Below are 17,759 nucleotides of genomic sequence, written 5' to 3'. Positions count from 1 at the left end.
GAGAGAAGTGAGAAATGTTGAACAATAAGAGTCTTCATCTTTATAATATAACAACTCTTGACTTTAGAGATCTTGGAATAGCAGGCCATTGCAGATTCGGTAGAGAATTCTCTGCCCAATGGTATTCAAATTAAAGAAAAGACAACAATTTATTGCTAGGGATTGGATGCGATTTCAGAGCGGAGTCGCTTGGATCAGGTTTCTTTTTCTGCACTGATGCCCTCACAAGGGATTTGGCCGCCTTCGAAGGTGATTTGGCAAGGGATTCCAAAATCTTTGTTCAACATTGCTGCCTATTACCAATTGACTGCTGATCGAAATCGTTAGTCTAGATGATCCACTAAGGAAAACCAAAAGGAATATAGCACTGTTCCATTCAGCTCACATTCTACTCTCGTGCCAAATTGGCTAAGCTGCTCCCTCTCATTGTGCCCGCCCGCTCTCTTCCAGTAAGACTCGTTTTTTTATTTTTCTTAATTTTTATTTAATTTCATTTAGTTGCTCTCTTGACATATAACAATTCAATATTTCCGTCTCAATCGTTGATTAGAGTAGATATTAAATAAACTAAAAACTAAAGTTGGTAAAGACATAAGGAAATAAAACGAAATCAAATCATAAAAATAAAAAATAATAAAAGAATACACAAAATGCATAATAAACAACATGTCACAAAACAATTTTCTTTTTTACAATTTTCTTTCACATTTTGCATCGCTCTCTTAAGTGGGAACTATTTTCGTTTACGATTTGACAGGCAGTTTTAACACAAGAAACAATAAAAAAGCAAGCGAACACATCAATGGATTCTTCAACTTCAAAACACTTAGACGCTAAGACTGGAAATTGGATTAGTTTTCTTTTCGGGAGTGGGAGGTTTGGGAGGTTTGGGAGGAGGATTCTGGAACGGGATTAAAAGCGGGATCTGGGAGAGGGTTTTCTTTTCGCATCGTCAGGGCGTTGTCAGGGCCGTTGTCTTAGTTCGTAGTCTCAACCTTGATCTTGTCGTCGCTTGTCTCCTTGAGCTTTTCAACTGGTAGAGGATCAACGAGGACTTTAGCTTCCTCAGAGGCGGCTGGTTTAAGCTCTTCGGAGGAGGTGGCGGTTGCTGGTACCGGTTTAATCTCTACTTTAGCTTCCTCAGAGGCGGCTGCCACTGGCTTGACCTCTACTTTAGCTTCCTCAGAGGCTGCTGGAGCGGGTTTAACCTCTACCTTAACCTCCTCAGAGGCGGCTGGTACTGGTAGAACCTCTTTAACTTCTTCAGAGGCAGCAGTAATGGGCTTAACCTCTGCTTTCGACTCTTCAGAGGCAGCAGAAACGACTGGAGTCTCTACTTTAGCCTCTATAGAGGCAGCCGCAACAGGTTTAATCTCAACTTTTGCCTGCTCAGAAGCAGCAGCAACCCTGACCTCCGCCTCGGCCTCGGCCTTCACCTCCGTGGCCTCCTTTTCGCTCGTCTCGCGTTTCTTGTGCAATCTGCTGGGCAAATTCTGTGTGCATGAGCAAGGGCACATGCACTGATCCTTGGGCGCGCCACCCGTGAACACCGAATGCAGGCTGAAGGCATTCGGTATGGCCGCTGGCTGTACGCCCAGCGGGAAGGGATCGACAATGCTGTTCTGCTGCTTGCCGCTTGTGTATATGGAATTCTCATCGCAATTTGAGTAGTACTCCTGTGGCAGGATCACCACCGGCATGAGAGCGATGACAGCACCCTTGGGTATCTTATCCGGCGGATAGAAGGCCGGCTGGCCGGGTGCTTGGGGTATCACGGGCAATTGTGTGAGTGACATGGCATTGATTATGCTGCCAAAGTTCGCTTGTCCATTGAAGCCGGAAAATTGTTTGTTAAAGTCAACGGAAGCAGGATTTTGGGGATAGTTGTTACTAGTGGTAGAGGAGTGGGTGCTTGTGGTGCTTTGAGTGGTTTTCGATGAGTGGTGCGTCTTATCGCTGCAGACACAGGTGTCGCCGCTGTTCGGATACGCAGGCACATGCAATGGTGGAGAGGGACGTGGCGTTACTTTTGGTTCAACAACATAGGATTGTTGTGGTCTTGTCGTCGTTGTCGTCGTCCTCGTCTGCTGTACGGGGGGTTGTCTGTACGGTGCTGGCTGTTGTGGCACCTGTGGCGTATGGTATTGTATGGGTGGACTGGAGACCTTTTCAAAAGGTCTGGGTGTGGATGGCTGATAGGCAGTAGGTCTGGCAGTCGATGGCTGATAGGCAGTAGGTCTGGGAGTCGTTCGTGGAGTCGTTTCGTATCGTGTCACCACTGCAGGAGTGGGCGGTGCGGGTGTTGTGTATGGTCTCTGTGGTACTGTATGGATATCAATATTACCGATTGTTACTGGTGGCCTATTATCCTTCTCAATAATGATAGCCGGGACCTTTGGCTGTACAATCGTTGTCGTTTGGTATGGCGGAACGGGAACAGGAACATTGGGAACGGGAACGGGAACAGGAACATGGTGTTGGGAAGGTGGTTGAGGTTTTTGTGGTTGTGGGATAGAAGGAGGAATATAGGTTAGTGGTGGCTTTGCTGTGGTTTTGGATGGCGGATTTTTCTTTTGCACATAATCGCTATTGTGTTCGTAATTGGGTTTGAAATTGATCACGGGTGGTTCGATCTTAATGGTTTGTGAGTAGGATGGTGGGGGTGGTATCGAGATTTTACCGGGTTGATCTGGCGGCAGGTATCCGGGCGTGTCCTTGTCCGAATGCCTGGGATCGGTGGTTGTGGGCACACGGTTGTTGTTTGGTGGTGGTGGCCCCGGTGGTCCTGGGCGGTCGGGTCCGGGCGGGCCTGGACGGTCAGGTCCTGGTGGGCCAGGACGCGAGGGTCCTGGTGGGCCGGGTGGTCCTGGGCGTGTTGGTCCTTGGGGAAAAACAAAACAAATTTTGGTGTTTATTTTTGTGGTCATATTTTATGAGTAGAATTCGGTTTTCTCACCTGGTGGGCCTGGAGGTCCTGGGCGTGTGGGGCCGGGTGGGCCGGGCGGTCCATATGGGCCTGGTCTGGTTGGTCCTAGAGGGCCGGGTGGGCCAGGAGGGCCGGGTGGTCCGAAAGGTCCTTTAAAAAGGATTCATTTAGTTTTTTTTTTATTTTTAAATGAAGTTAAATCTGAGAGCTACCTTTAGGTCCGGGTCTAGTAGGTCCATTAGGCCCGGGAGGTCCTAGATTTGATGAGATTCGAACAGAAAATGTCAGAGAGATCCTTAAGGACTATGGATTCTTTTTCTCAAGCTTACCAGGTGGTCCAGGTGGGCCGGGTGGTCCGTTGGGGCCGTTGGGGCCTACAAAATGTCACCAAAGATTAGAGAATCATCCTATAGATGCGTCCTTTCCCTGTTTTACTTACCTCCAGGTCCTTTGGGTCCTCCGGGGCCGTTGGGGCCATTGGGACCGCCTGGTCCTACACCGCCGCCGGCGCCATTGCCGCCCTCACCGCCGTAGCCGCCCTCGGGTCCAACAATGTGGACATACGGAGGTGCTGGCGGACCGGTGGGGCCTTCAACGTGAACATATTTACCCGAATCGTCGTGATAATATTTGCCATCATTAATACCTAACAGGCGCAGAAATAAGGATATATATGAGTACGCTACTCGAAAGGATCTGTAGAGCTTGTGTGCTTACCGTTGTAACGTCCACTTTCACCCCTATAATTACCGTTGTCTGGTGGGGAAGAGCGTAGGGGGGTTGGAAAATCGTTCGATTAGTAAACAGTTCATAAAATGGTTTTCAATTCAAATTAACTACTAGTACAACTACTAGCTACTCTAATCACTAACTACAGTAATCAGTAACTAAATTACAATACAAAAAAAGTGCTACAGAAATAAGGGAACAAAAAACAGAGGGGAGTCCGCGACAACCGACACCACAAAAAATCATAACAACAAAAGCAGCAAAAAAAATATATCAAGGATAATGATTTGTTAGTATCAATATCTATATAGCATATGGGTTTTAGATTAGACCAGAAATTGATTAATGGGTATCGAAAATATACAGATATATCGATTGTAAGTGTGTTAAAGGAATTAAAGGAGTTCTTTGGGTTAGTTTTTGTTCCATTTGCTCAAGCAAGTATTTATCTTTCTTTTTTTTTTTGATAAGGTGCAATTATTGTACAATATATGAAAGTGTATGTGTATGTGTGTGGGGTGTGTGGTGTGCATGTGTGTGTGTGTGTATTTCTGAAGAATCGGTGCAAGCATGATTGATATATATATACACATATATCAGTGTTTTGTTTTGTTTTTTTTTTTTAATGAGAATTTGTATAAAAAATTCTTTTCATTTTCAACTTATTTTGTTTTCGGTGCATATAAAATATATAGAAAGGATATACATATATATAGGATATATATAGTTTGTGGAATTTGTGCGCTCGTTTTGGGGGGGGAGAAAGAGAGAGAGAGAGAGGTGCTCTAATAAAAATCGTGCCCTATTATCGCCTAAACATATAGTATATATCGGTGTGTGTTTTTGGTGCTTTCTGAATAAAGAATATTTGCCAAAAAAATAAATATCAAAAGAAAATTGTGTAAAAATACAATATTATATTGCTGATCTTTGGCTGAAAGTAAACGAAAGTAAATCTTAAAATAGTTTAAAATTTTAATTTAATAATTATCATCTAGGAAGAGACATAAACATAAGTTAAGGGAATCGCTTAAAGAACTACGAGAAGAACCGTGAAAGAAGCAAAATTTGAACGAACATTTCGGGGATCGTATCGCTCTTAAAGTTCAATCATGAGTAGAAGACTCTATTCTATATACTCTCTATATCCTCCACAGCTCGTTCAAATTTTGATCTCCAGGTGGGGTTGTTGTTGATGGAAGGCTAACCTGATACGTATCCAATGGCCCCAGGAAAACCGGTATCGGTGTGCGTGTAGGTGCTCGTGTAGGTACCCTCACTGCCAGGACGATAGCTGCCGCCAGCAGCGACTCCAGCACCACTGCCCGTGCTATAGCGATCGCCAGCACCGACGCCGTTGCCATTGCCAGTGCTGTAGCGATCGCCCGAGCCAAAACCGGAGCCGCTGCCGGCACCAGTAGCATCGCCATTGGCATTATATTGACCCGATCCTAATCCTGTGCGATCTCCATCCTTGTATACCGGTTTTCCTGAGGCTCCGCCTCCCGCGCCGACCGGGCCCAAGGGACCTGGCGGTCCAGGGGGACCAGGGGGGCCAAAGGGGCCTTTGGGACCGTTGGGCCCGTTGTTTCCCTTTGGACCACCAGGGCCGTTGGGCCCAAATCCACCGAATCCTCCATTGCCGCCTCCTGAGCCGCTGCCGCCGTTACCGCCGTTACCGCCGTTACCGCCGTTGCCGCCGTTGGGACCAACCACATGGTTATAGGGATTGCTATCCGGCTTGTATTGGCCATCATCTAAAAGAACACGAGAGACTAGAGTCCGTGGCCGGGAGGGGATCGGAGAGATCAGTTCTCACTGTTGCTGTTGCTGCCCGGTAGCAGGGTATTCACTGATTGGAAGGATGGCGCCTGATCCCCGGGATATTCGCGATGCGTGTGTCCCTTGTCGGTGCCAAAGAGTCCTGTGCCCTGGGGCACTAGCGGACCGGTTGGCTTGTGGATGGGCAGACTCTTCTGGTCGGAACCCTTCAGTACCGGAATGTTCACCGAGAACGAGGGTATGGCATCGTTGCTACCCTCCTTTTTCTTATACTAGAAGATCGATACATATATCAGTGAGGATTTGATCTAGAGACAGAGTTCTCCTTGTCCTCCTTCGCATCCTTACATCATTCTCCACAAAGTAGGGCACACCCGACTGGGCGCCGTCGGCAAACTTGCCACATCCAATGGGGAAATAGAGCTCGTGCCACTGCAACAGAATGCCTGGCGCCGAGGGACCACCATCCGTCTCATTGTACAAATGCGGCGGGAATGTCTCGACGGGTTTCTCTGGCTCCACAGTCCTATAGCCATGGGCATCGGCCACATAGTGTGTTGCACGGAGCAGATGATAGGGATCGATCAGACCATAGCAGCCATAGGTGACGCCATCGGGTCCACGGGTCTCGTGATGGAAGTTCCCTGTCTTTCCCACATCATAGCCATAACGATAGGCATCTAGTTTTTTTTTTTGTTCGATCGTTTACGAATTTGTTTGTTGTGGTTTTTGGTTTGTTGTTTGTTTTGTTGTTGTTGAAAGAGTAATGTTTTTAGAGGTATAACTTTGGGTTTTGTGGTGTGTGTGTGTGATTTTGGTGTGTGACAAAACCTGTAAAATGTATTAGATATCCCTAAGAATCTATATATCTATCTATCGATATCGTCTAACATCCTGACTGACTCTCTTCTGAACCTAAAGAACTATCGTACAATGCGCCGCAAAGGTTTCGTTTAACCACAGACATTTTAATAATAAGATGCTGCAAAACATGCAGAAATTTGTAGTATTTCTTTTAGCTTTCTATTTCATTTCAGAGAAAAGTTCCAATGGCAACGCTCTCTTTGGCTCTCAAACTAGCATAAAACTAGCTCGTTTGCATTGTAGCATTTTTTGGGCTTCCTCGTTACACATCTTATTATTAAATTGCCTTTGGAGGAATAGTCCTAGACATATGAGATTTGTTTTTAAATAGTATATAGAAAATGTTGGTGTTTTTGTGTGCTGTTGTTGTTGTTGAGTTGAGTTGCTGTTGAGTTTTATTTTTTGTAAAAAAATTTTTTTACTATTTTTTTTTTTGTTGGGTTTTTTTTTGTTTTTGTTGTGAGAGGAGAGTATGAGTATGCAAAGCTTTTTTTTCATATAAAATTTCATGTTTTCATCAAGAAAAGTATGTAAAAGAAAGAGGGATAGTTGCATATAGAAGGAAAAGAGACATATAGAGTGTGACAGAGAGAGAGAGAGAGAGATAGATAAATGGTTGTTTGATTGATTGATTTGATTGAGCGTATATATATATATATTTACAATTTGAGTCTACGATTTCTACTGGGGTGAAATTTTTAGTAAAGCTGCTACAAAAGAACATACTACAAAGGACATTCTGATGAGGAACGTAGTGGGTGGTAGGGTGGGTTGGTAGAGGGTATACAAATACTTAAGACTAAGGTACTACTAGTACTAACAACTACAATTAACAAATTGGTTTTATCTATGAAAAAAACACTAACTAAACTGCATGGAATGGTTGGGTGGATAGTGGGGGGTTTTCATAGGATAGTTTACAAATACAAGGAGGTTCTACGAAAATACTTTACATAAATTAATGGATTGTTTTTTTTTTTTTTGGATTGTATGTTTCTTTGGAGTGGAATTTATAAGCAGGCTTATTACAACGTTATAGACAGCGGCGCAATGGTTACGGGGAGGATAGGGTTAACGTGTTCGTCACTTACTTGTGTCAAAGTTTGAGGAATAATATTGTGTATTCGTTGTCTTTTGATCGTTTATATCGAGTATAAGACGACGATTCTCTGCATCGAATTTGGCAGAGTAAACGCATTGCACCAAGAAGATGCAAGCGACGACCTGGAAAAAAAATCACAAAAGAAAAATGATTAATGGTAACAGCTGTTGAAAAGATTTGTCACATTCAACGCACGCCCCCACACACACACGCACACTCAGACCACAAAGTGTTCAAAATGTAAGACTTTAACTACGGTTTTGACTCTGCCTTTGGATTTGCATATGAGACATGGATGACTCAAACAGACAACAACAACAACAAAACCAACACAAAAAACTTGGAAGTTTTGAGCTCGTTTCGACAGTCTCGTACCATCCCCGCAGCAGCCCCATTTAGATCCGGTTCAATTCGTTACCAAAAAAAAAAAAAAAATGTCCCAAATGTCAAAGGCATAAAATAATCAAAGCACAGCATTCCTTCTTGTGGCTTCACTCGTCAAAAAACGGTTTGACAGCAGACGGTTTTCGATTTAAGACTAGAACTGGAACTTGATTTTATATGCTAATTTGCTTCGATTTGTCACAGTCGCTGCGAAAAATGTCAGACACTCTTGCTAAAATGACTTAAAGTTGAAAACCAAACTTGTGGTTTGGCTTGGCTTCCACTGACAGACAGTTTAATGGACAATTAACCGAGTTCTTAATGCACTTGTCGACATTTTGGAGTGGCACTCACTAAAAGTGATTATAATCAATAAATTCATGGAAAGTATGCCACATAATCCAGGGCTTAACTTCGATTGGTTAAAGTTTTTGGTTTGTTCTTGGATTAGCATAAATTCTTCATGTCGTTAACTTAATTTAATACACAGTTCCGGCTTTGTGGCCTGACCATTTCCTTATCAGAAACGAGTTGTTTTAGTAGAATTCATAAAACGCAATCAAGTCATATTTCTTAAATATGTCTCTAAGCGGCAGAAGGAAGACGACAGTCACACGAAGAAGACCTTCACATTATGCTAAATACAAAAATAGTTCGATTGGTTTATGATCTTTGATAGATTGAGAGCCTCCTCTTCAATCAGCCTCTAATTATGTGCCTCCATCAGCTCTTCGATCGATTCGATGAGGGTGTGTGTGTGTGTGTGTGTGGGTGTGTCTGGAGGGTTTGTCTTAAGGTTAGTGAGATGCCTGGTAATTATTTTTCCAATGCGATTTGCTCACTGACAAAAAACCAAAATCAAGCGCCAACCCGATCTCCTATCTCAATTTTAATATTTTGCGCTTGCGTTCTCTGCTTTGTATTTTCAGTTGCGACCGAACATGAATGAAGTTGTCTTACAATAACAACAACAAAACACGAGACACGCAAATGCAAAGGTGTCTTTTTCTTGTTGTTGTTGTTGTTGTTGTTGTGGGTGTGGGAGACAAAGCTTATCGCTTTGCGGAGGCTTTGGCTGCCTGTGGATCGAACGAAACAAAATCAAAAAGGAGACAAAAAAAAAGAGGGCGCATTGCTCAAGAGTACCCACTGTCTGCAAAAACCGAATCGAATTTGTCTTCTTCTTCTCGCACATTGCATTGTGTCCGTAAAGTATTTTCGAGCTCTGATTCACGATCACAATTAGCTAAGCGTTACCTAGAAATCTCCCCAAAGCGTACTCTCATCCTGCACAATCTTTTAACACATAAAATAATCTCCTCCTAGGGTAACTAAACTTCGTTGTCTCGGTTTTTTTTTTTTCATTGACTTTTGTGTGTGTCTCTGCGGGTTTATCTTAAGGTTAAAAAGAGATGCCTGGTAATTATATTGGATAACAATGGTTAACACCCGCTATACATAGATTTGCGGATAAGGTCAATAATTTCTTGTCTAGTTTTTTTTTTTATTGTGGGGGCAAATAAAATGAAAACCAAACCATGTGAAGGAAACCAAAGACAAAAGACAAATGAATTTCTCATAAAACACACAAATTTATTTGACCATCGAAAACGGCATCGAAATATGAAATCTCATTAATGCAAATTGGTGGCATCGTATCGGATTGGTGCGTATACATACATATGCAACTAACTGTCTTTTGATTGGCATATCTTCAAGTTTAAATTGTTGCCAAATCAACTGCTGCTCCCATATCTCCATGAAAAATATCAATAAAAAAAGACTGTAATTTATTATGCCATAATATCAAACAGCTGCTGACAACAGAGGTCGTTCTCCGCCTCTCTCTCTCTCTCTCTATCTCTCCAACACCCCCGATGGCAGGCCTCTGGGAGGGCTCACATTTTTCATAATAAATAAAGTTCAAGCCTCGGGCAAAGAGTTCAATGAATCATTGAGTGAGTGTCTCAGGGAGGGCTGGTTTCAGAGTGTATTACAAAAGTTTTTCATAATTTTCATGAGATTATTGATTTTTAACTTCGTTTATCGACAGTTGATTACATTCGCAGGCACCAGCTGAAAAGTTTTTCCGGAAAACAAACGTGTTGAAAGTTTTCTTTGGGGCTTAAAAGTCGGGATAAGCTGCAGGTGTGGCAAAATGATTGACACTATGTGTTGTGTCCATCCAAGGAATAGTAGGGCTATAGAGGGTACTTTTTATGCCACACAAAATTGATCAGAAATTGCTGGCATATGTTACCCAAAAAGGTCTAAAAAGTATGGATAATAAGCTCTGTAAGGATGAATGAACGTTTAAGAGGTTTTACATGTTTTCTATTGAAAAGCCAATGAAAAATCAATTGTTCTAGGAAAAATTTTATGGAATGTAAATGGCGTATTTGTTAGTTTTTTTTTTGTTTTGCTTTTTCGTTACATTTTGACTTTGTAGGACAAGACCATCCACTCCTTCCAAGAAATGCTTCAAACTTTACCCCTGATCCATTGCTTTAGTGTTTGCACCCCTGTTTTTGGGTTAGGCCACAGACTGATAAATTCATTTGTTATAAATAATTAGTCTACACTTCAATTAAGTGAATGGGGGCTGGCTGGCTGCTGCTGCTGCTGCCAAGCCTCAAATCAATTTCCAATCAATTATAAAAGCCAAACTTTAAGCCTGAAAAAAATGTGGGCCACAAAGAGACACAAAAGAAGAGGCATAACTTTTAGTTGAGTTTCAGTTTGGATTTCAGTTTGAGTTGCAAATGCCGTAAATCAAGTGGCACGTCAGGTCTGAGGCGTTGCTCACATAGATCATTCCAAGACAAGTGGCTAACTCTGTGGCGGCATGACCCAAAAAGCCACAGAACGCTACGCCTTGAGAACGAATTCATGCATCAAGCTTCAAGCGTTCTTACAATGAGCCAATGAATCTTTTGCCAAGTTTTTGCCATTTTTGCATAACTTGAAAATTTATTAATCGACTTATTTGCACGCACCAGAGATGTTGCTTTTTCTGTTAACATGATTTCAGCTACAACATTTTCTCGATGATTATGATGATGATGATGATCATTCCGGCGGCTCCAAAAACAAAACCGGTTAAGACATCTCCATCTCCAGACTCTTGACTGCTTTTTGCCCTTTGGCGGTTTTAGAGGCGAAACCTCAAGTATTCAATACGTTTCAAGGTCAATCTGGCATGGGACCATATGCATCCGAACAGAGAGAAATATGTTTAATAAACAACTAAACAAAAACAAAAAAATGCAACCGATTATGCGGCGGGGAATCTCTGACCTTAATCGATGACACAAGTTTGTGGGATGCAGTTTCGTTCATTCGGGTGCTGCGCTGCGCTGCGCCTGCGCCTGCTGGCATGAAATTGTGAAATTTCTTTCGTTTTTGTGAAATCGAAAAAAAAATTAACATGAACCACAAGGCATACAAAAATGTCAAACAAACATCTTTTAATGAGCGCTTTGGCCTTACCCGGCAACAAATATCATCAGTTGCGATGACAAAAGAATTATTAGAACTTGGCAAACTTTTGTAACCCACCATAAAAATCTGCCCAAAAAAAATCTGATTCGATCGATAAAAATTCGATTGAAAAACAGGTCGAACCAGATATTGGGGGGGAACCTTTCAAGTTCGAGTTCAGCGAGTTGTTTTAATTAGCAGCAGTGTCTAGAAGTATTCTACCAGAGCAGAACCAAAAGCTAATGGAGTTCATTCCACAACAGATCTCTCAAAAACAATGATGGGAATGGAATGTACATTTAACTGTCACTGGACTTCCGTTCCCTTTCCAAATCAGAATAGATTTATGGGAATAATTAAGAAATAAACCGTTTCGAATACTCTGGCATGCAGTTATACATTAGTTTTGGGAGTGACATCATCTTAACTTTAAATAAAAATAAAAAAACTTTTACTTTCAACTTTTGGCATTTTGTGGACATTCGCATAACATTTTTCGTTCAAGCCAAAGAGAGCGAACGAAGACTTCCTCCTCTGCCCACAACAACAGTCAGCCTTTGTCTCTCCTAATCGCTGGCTGGCAATCACCACAAAAGCTCATTTGCATTTCTAGATTTTTCATTATAGATACACACACCACACACTCTCTATATATCTATAGATTTTGATATTAAAATTAGTCAAGATATCCATATATTAGTGGCAGACAAACCACAATCTTTTGGGAGTCTTTAAATATCGAAAGTTACGCAAAGAAAAAAAACCCGATGGAGATGAAGAGTTTGAACGAAAAGAATGCTTAGAATGGGTGGGCAATAAAAGTGAATGGGACGTGGCTTAAAGTTCTATGAACTCTTATGTAAGAGGTTAAAGAACAGAACTTTAAACCGGGAAGAAGATGCCAATTTACTCTTTTAAATTTGATGTATTTCTTTAATGTTCTATTTTGGCTTGCGCTAACTGTAAACTTAACCCATACAATGTCGCACATGTTTAACACTCTTAACACTCTCTTTTACAACCGAATAAATCCCCCTAATTTATTTCAAACTGTTTATGAATGCCAGACACTCCACTCATGAGTACTTACATTTTATGACTCAAACAGAACTCTTTGCCTACTACTGTGTCCCGTCCGATTAAATCTCTGCCTCTCAAATAGCAGATGAAAATTCTGCACACTCTTTAAAATTCCACAAACAAACTTCAGCTTTAGGAGTGGGAGCGAAACGCTAAAGAAATCCCAGAATTCTGGGCCAAAATGATACGATGGCCTGTCAACGCTTGTTGCCGCAGGGCATAAACAATCTTTTTGCTCCTACCACTCTTTTTTCGTACGTGTCTGACAGAAATAAGCCGCATGCTGTCGTGATAAATTCTCTGAGCCACAAGCTTAACCCTAAGCTGGAAAAGAACGGGTCAAGGGACCCCGGAGTGTGTCTGTGAGAGACAGAGAGGGGCAAGTGCGGGCCTTTTGACAGGTGACAGAATTCCCAAAAGCCAACAAAAATTTGTTTCTAGTGCGAAATGGAGATGATATCGCGGCATCATTATGACACTTTATATATACATTTTTGGGTATCTCTATCTTTTCAGACAATTAGCATACTTTGGTTGCATATTATCTAAGAATTTGCTGGGGTTTTAATAAAATTAACACTCTTTTTGGATAGTTTTTTGTTTGTTAATGAAGCAAGTCCTTGACTTTAAATATCATATGATTGTACCGCAACTTTCTCAAAATTCGTACTCAAACGGAACTAAGCAAATCATTTGACTTTAAATAAACCCACAATCACAAATCCCCACAAAAAAAAGTAACAAATGATTCAAAATCATTTGCATATCCCCTCCGATAATAGCATTTAATACAAATTTATGTCTCACTTTTAAGCAGAAATTCGCTTAGCTTTTGTTTGATTTTGTTTTTTGTGTTGTGTCGGCGCATTTTTGGCCATTGACGCATCTTCTATGTAAAAAAAAAACTTCACAAATTACGAATATCGATTGGATTTCAATGACAAAAACTGGGTAAAAACATGGGCAAGACGTTTTGCGTTGCGGCTAAAACAAATACTGGTGCTACTCATCGAATAACGCTTACGAAATTGCCGGTATTCGTATTTTGTTTGTCTAGTAAAATGCCGGGCCTGATGATTCGTACAGACCATTTATTTGCCACTCTCGTACGTATTCATTTCCCTTCAACTAAGTTGCATTCAAGCAAATACTTGTGCAAATAAACCGAAAATAGTAACAAAATTTGACCCGGACTTGTTGTCTGTCTGTCTGCTCATCAAATTTGTACTACACAGAAGTCATCTCTGTGGATATGAAATTGGAATCATTCGTTAATGAGTAAGGGGGCTCTACAAATACTATAGCTATGAGTAGTTGTAGTAGTACTCTCTGTCTGTACTTTTGCTGCATTCTGATGTACTCTCGAAGCCTTCAAATCTTAACTGCGGGTAGTTGTTGCTATGCATATCGCATTTTTGTTTGTTTGCAATCAAATATTCGAGTCAGACGCATTTTTTCCCTCTATTTATTTGGTTCTCTTGTTTGATTTTTATTTTAGCACTTGCCAAGTGTTGAGGACAACCGGAATGGAGTTCAATAATTATGAAATAAGGTAAGGAAATACACAAAAATATTTGAACTATATATAGGAAAAGATATCTATAAAATGTATAATTTCTGAACTTTTTGGAGAATAATTCGAAATAACGCGAAAAAAATATATAGAAATTATATTTTCTAAATATTTTATTTAATTTTTTTTCAATTTTTTTAAAAACTTATAAGAAAATATTTTCGTAAATCTTCAAAAAAGATTATAGTCCTTTCTTTGAATATCCTGCCTCAAATTTTTAAAGATTTTTAAATATATATTTTATACACATTCAAAAATGTTATTATTATTTTATTTTTTAACTCACCATGCAACAAACTGCACGCGCCATTTTGCAACGAATTTTTTAAGTTTTTATATTTGACACAACGCAACGCTCCAGTAAATATTTATTTAGGTATATTATAAAATTTACAAATGGAATAAACTTGAGTTATCCAATTTCCAATCTTGAAAAAGAGAAGAAATATTCATTATATATTGAACACAGATTTCACACTATACAGTTTTTCCTTTCGGTTTTCTTTTATTTTTTTTTTATTTATCCTTGCAATTAGTACAGTTCTTGGTTGTTTTGTTCTTGCATGTGAGATGGATCACGGATCTTGTGAGAGATCTTATGAGATCTCTTGGAATCTTTTGAGTATGTATTTACTTTGGGGAGCCTAAACTAGAGCTCATACCGTGGTGACCGATCTGGACGAACTGAAGATGAACGCAACGCGTCTTAGCCATATAAACCAAGAGGCAGACGCAAAACAAAACAATAAAAAAGAAACACAAATATAAAAAATAAAGACAGACTGAAATCGAATTTCAAGACGCGCTCAACAAAAATGTACTTGAGAGCAGCAGTCGCAGCCGCAGCAGCGCGTCTCCAGAGTCAGAGTCAGAGCCAGAGCTTGCGTTTGTGGCTTAAAGTGCGTGCGTGTGTGAGTGGAACGGGTTTTAAACATATGATTTTTATACCCTGTAAAGAGGGTATTATGATTGCGATAATGGGCACTGAGTAGCATCAATATCTGAGTCGATATATGCGTCTGTTTGAGGCATTTGTTTTATCTATTTATATGGACAGATTGTCATATTTAGCACATCTCTGTGTGGACAACCCTCAGGAAAATGTAGGTTCTGATTTACCGTTACTCAGGCAACGTTCCACGAGGATGTCTCCGAGGGGTTTTGAGGTAAAGACCCGAAGACCTTTTGAGAGCAGATCTGCTACTAAACCTTTCGCAAAGACACTTCTTAAGACCATAGATATCTCAAAAAGGTTTCTAGAAAATTTTTTATATATTAGTTTGCCAAAGACAACCCAAAAAGATTGCCTAAATCATATGAGTGATCATAGGACCCATCGAGCTTAAAGGGTAACTAATATTCGACGCTCAAAGCTACCCTTCATGGCTTTCGTTAATTTATTTGTCCAAGCGCCGAGGAGAGCGATGAGCTTGAACGAACTCCCAGCCGGAACACCGGATCGTATACTTGATAAATCTCGCACTTCACCGAAAGAACTCTCTCAGATCACTCTCTTTCTTTGAGATCCTCTCTTGGGGAGGATCTGCTTGCGTGTCCCAAGAATTTAAGTTCACTTTCAGGTTCTTCAGAGGGGGGTTCATTAATATTTTAAGATATTTAGCTTCTTTTTTTTTTTTAGTTTAAAATCTTCTTTTTTTGGATGTTTTATTGTTTTGTGTTTTGTTTGTCCCGCAGAACGTTTTCAGTTTTTTTTTTAATTGAAAATTCGAGTTTTTCGTGTTTTAGTTTGATTTAAGTTTATTCCTAATCGAAAAATGATATTTCAGCTATGGATCGATGGATGGATAGATATTTGTTGCTATTTTCTGATAGTTCTCTTACTATTTAGTTGGTTTATTGATTTAATTAAAGCTTTTGGATATCACAAAAAAAAAATCAAGCATAAACGACTGGCTGCACGAGAAATCTTTTGATTTCCGTATACTAATTTTTTTCGTTCCTTTGATATGCAAGAGGCGGCCATCATTATTAGAATTAATCATTGATCAATGGTATTTCTATATATATATTTTTTCTATATTTTGAAATGAACTCAGACACGACACACAGTAGCCAGCCACAGTAGAGATTAACCTCTAGAATGCTGTCTAGTCTAGGAAATTGCCTAACTTACATTTTAATCCATTTGGCCATAATTGAGACACCTTTTCCGACACGTTTCCGTTTGATAATCCGCTTAGACGCGGACTACGAATGTTTTCACGTTGAGTTGCCTGACATTTAACGCACTTTTGTGCGGATTAATTTACGGTTTTAGCTGCGGGAAATATCTCAGTCTGTTGCTGCTCTTGAGGACAGCAATTGACACACAAACTAATCGGCTTCTTTTTCTTCGCTCACTGGGGCGCATAAAACAGGATGAATTTAATGACAATGTTTAAGTCAAGGCTAAATTCGAATCGAATCGAGACATTTTATACATATTGTTAACGATTAAAATTAAGAAAGAAATCGTATCTGGCGTAGGGGCACACAGCATGCACATCATGCAGCGCAGCTGGGGATATCGATGGGTGCGAGTATTCGTATAAAAGATGCACACACACGTGGGATTTTTAAAAGAAATAATGTGCCAAAGGCAATACAGATTGGTCCCTGAACCGTATAGCATTCGAGGCTATTGCTATTCATGGAAATATATAGGACATTTTTTGCAGAAATATTACAGTATGAAATTGGACTATCATTCAAAAGAGATTCATTCAAGGACATCAGCTGTAGCTTCTTTTTACATATTTTAGATCGTGGCAATGACTACGCGCACGCTTTCCAGGAAGCAGTCATCCTTTTCTGAGAAAAAAACCACGGATCCATGGCTTGATGTTTCTTCCTTTAAATGTTTCTTGAGGCGAAGGCTTACATTGACACTGACTGAACACTTCCGAACCTTCAATAATTATTATTCAAATTTAATCTTGCAGTAAAATGAACAATAAACCTTCTGGAAGTTTATTAAAGTATCATTCCACAGAACACTAAAACACTTGCACAAATTCTCGAAATTCCTTTTGCCGTGCCAAGTATCTTAACCCTGAAAACGTGCTCTTTAATCCCACTATCTGAAAAGCCTTCGACATTTGCAGAGCATTATTGAAATATTTTAAGTATTTTTTTTTTGCATTGCAAGCCTCGAACTGTGCCCCAAAAGTGGTTAAAAATTTACAAAAACAGGAAAAACAAAAGTAAAGCATTTAAAAACTGATATTTCGTTTCAACTTTGTCTTAACTTTAGTTCATATGTAAATGCATTTTTGACAGCTGCTTCATTGAGTGCTAAATTATTAAACATAATTTGGAGATAATCAAAAAAAAAAAAAAGAAACCAACGCCAACGGCAAAAGTGAGTCAAGTGTTTTTTTCGGCATCAGCAAAAAAGGGACAAAGAAATTGTATAGCATATATATTTAAATTGTATTTAAAACCAAAAATTTAAGCTCCAATGGAATTTAAATATAGTAGGTATACTTTTTGCTGTATATATAATATATATATTTTTTTGTTGCGAATTTTCAGCCCCCACACAATTTTATGATCACATCACACAATACACGATCGGAGGCTGTTGGCTGTGTTGGTCGGAAACGACCTTTGAGGAGAACAAAACCACACCGAAAACCCAATAGATATTTAGCTATCATCAGTCGCAAAACGAGTTAAATTTAGAGTTGATCAAAATTCATAAAGTGGCAGAAATATCAAACCACAAATCGAAATAGAAATATCCGACATTAAGATACGTTTTTAACAAGCCAAACAGTCTCTCAAGTTCGATTTGAACTACGCAGCTTCCCAGCCAGCCCCCCACAAGATCAATATTT

General features: G+C 40.1%; 1 protein-coding gene across 3 annotated transcripts; it reads right to left on the bottom strand.

Annotated features, from left to right (window-relative positions):
• Positions 1-875: 875 nt before the first annotated feature.
• Positions 876-14,603, bottom strand: LOC111074348 (collagen alpha-5(IV) chain). 3 transcript variants are annotated; one of them, XM_041594619.1, is made up of 12 exons: positions 14,583-14,603; positions 14,207-14,348; positions 7,393-7,525; positions 5,786-6,117; positions 5,475-5,709; positions 4,864-5,412; positions 3,644-3,682; positions 3,366-3,572; positions 3,256-3,300; positions 3,139-3,180; positions 2,957-3,076; positions 876-2,881 (listed from the first exon to the last, which is right to left on the bottom strand). In XM_041594619.1, the coding sequence occupies exons 2-12, from the start codon at positions 14,228-14,230 to the stop codon at positions 978-980; spliced, it is 3,630 nt and encodes a 1,209-aa protein (XP_041450553.1). In that variant the 5' UTR covers positions 14,231-14,348; positions 14,583-14,603; the 3' UTR covers positions 876-977. The 3 variants fall into 3 exon arrangements, with proteins under 3 accessions (XP_041450553.1, XP_041450554.1, XP_041450555.1); XM_041594620.1 differs by having other exon boundaries at positions 3,366-3,515; positions 3,677-3,682; positions 14,583-14,601; XM_041594621.1 differs by lacking the exons at positions 4,864-5,412; positions 5,475-5,709; positions 5,786-6,117; positions 14,583-14,603.
• Between the last annotated feature and the right edge of the window lie 3,156 nt (positions 14,604-17,759).

This window comes from Drosophila obscura, unplaced genomic scaffold (genome assembly GCF_018151105.1).
Source record: "Drosophila obscura isolate BZ-5 IFL unplaced genomic scaffold, ASM1815110v1 contig_30, whole genome shotgun sequence".
Classification (NCBI taxonomy): Eukaryota; Metazoa; Arthropoda; class Insecta; order Diptera; family Drosophilidae; genus Drosophila; species Drosophila obscura.
The sequence above is the reverse complement of the archived record's forward strand: the minus strand, read 5'-3'. Positions and strand labels throughout refer to the sequence as shown.

What these genes read in the sequence shown, in the direction of transcription:
- LOC111074348 (XM_041594619.1), bottom strand. Translation starts at nt 14,230, where the DNA reads ATGGCGCGTGCAGTTTGTTGCATG. An exon ending in GGCCATTGGATACGTATCAG is followed by an intron (nt 3,683 to 4,863) that starts GTTAGCCTTCCA and finishes CTTCCCCACCAG; the next exon opens with ACAACGGTAATTATAGGGGT. An exon ending in CGGCCCACCTGGACCACCTG is followed by an intron (nt 3,181 to 3,255) that starts GTAAGCTTGAGA and finishes CATCAAATCTAG; the next exon opens with GACCTCCCGGGCCTAATGGA.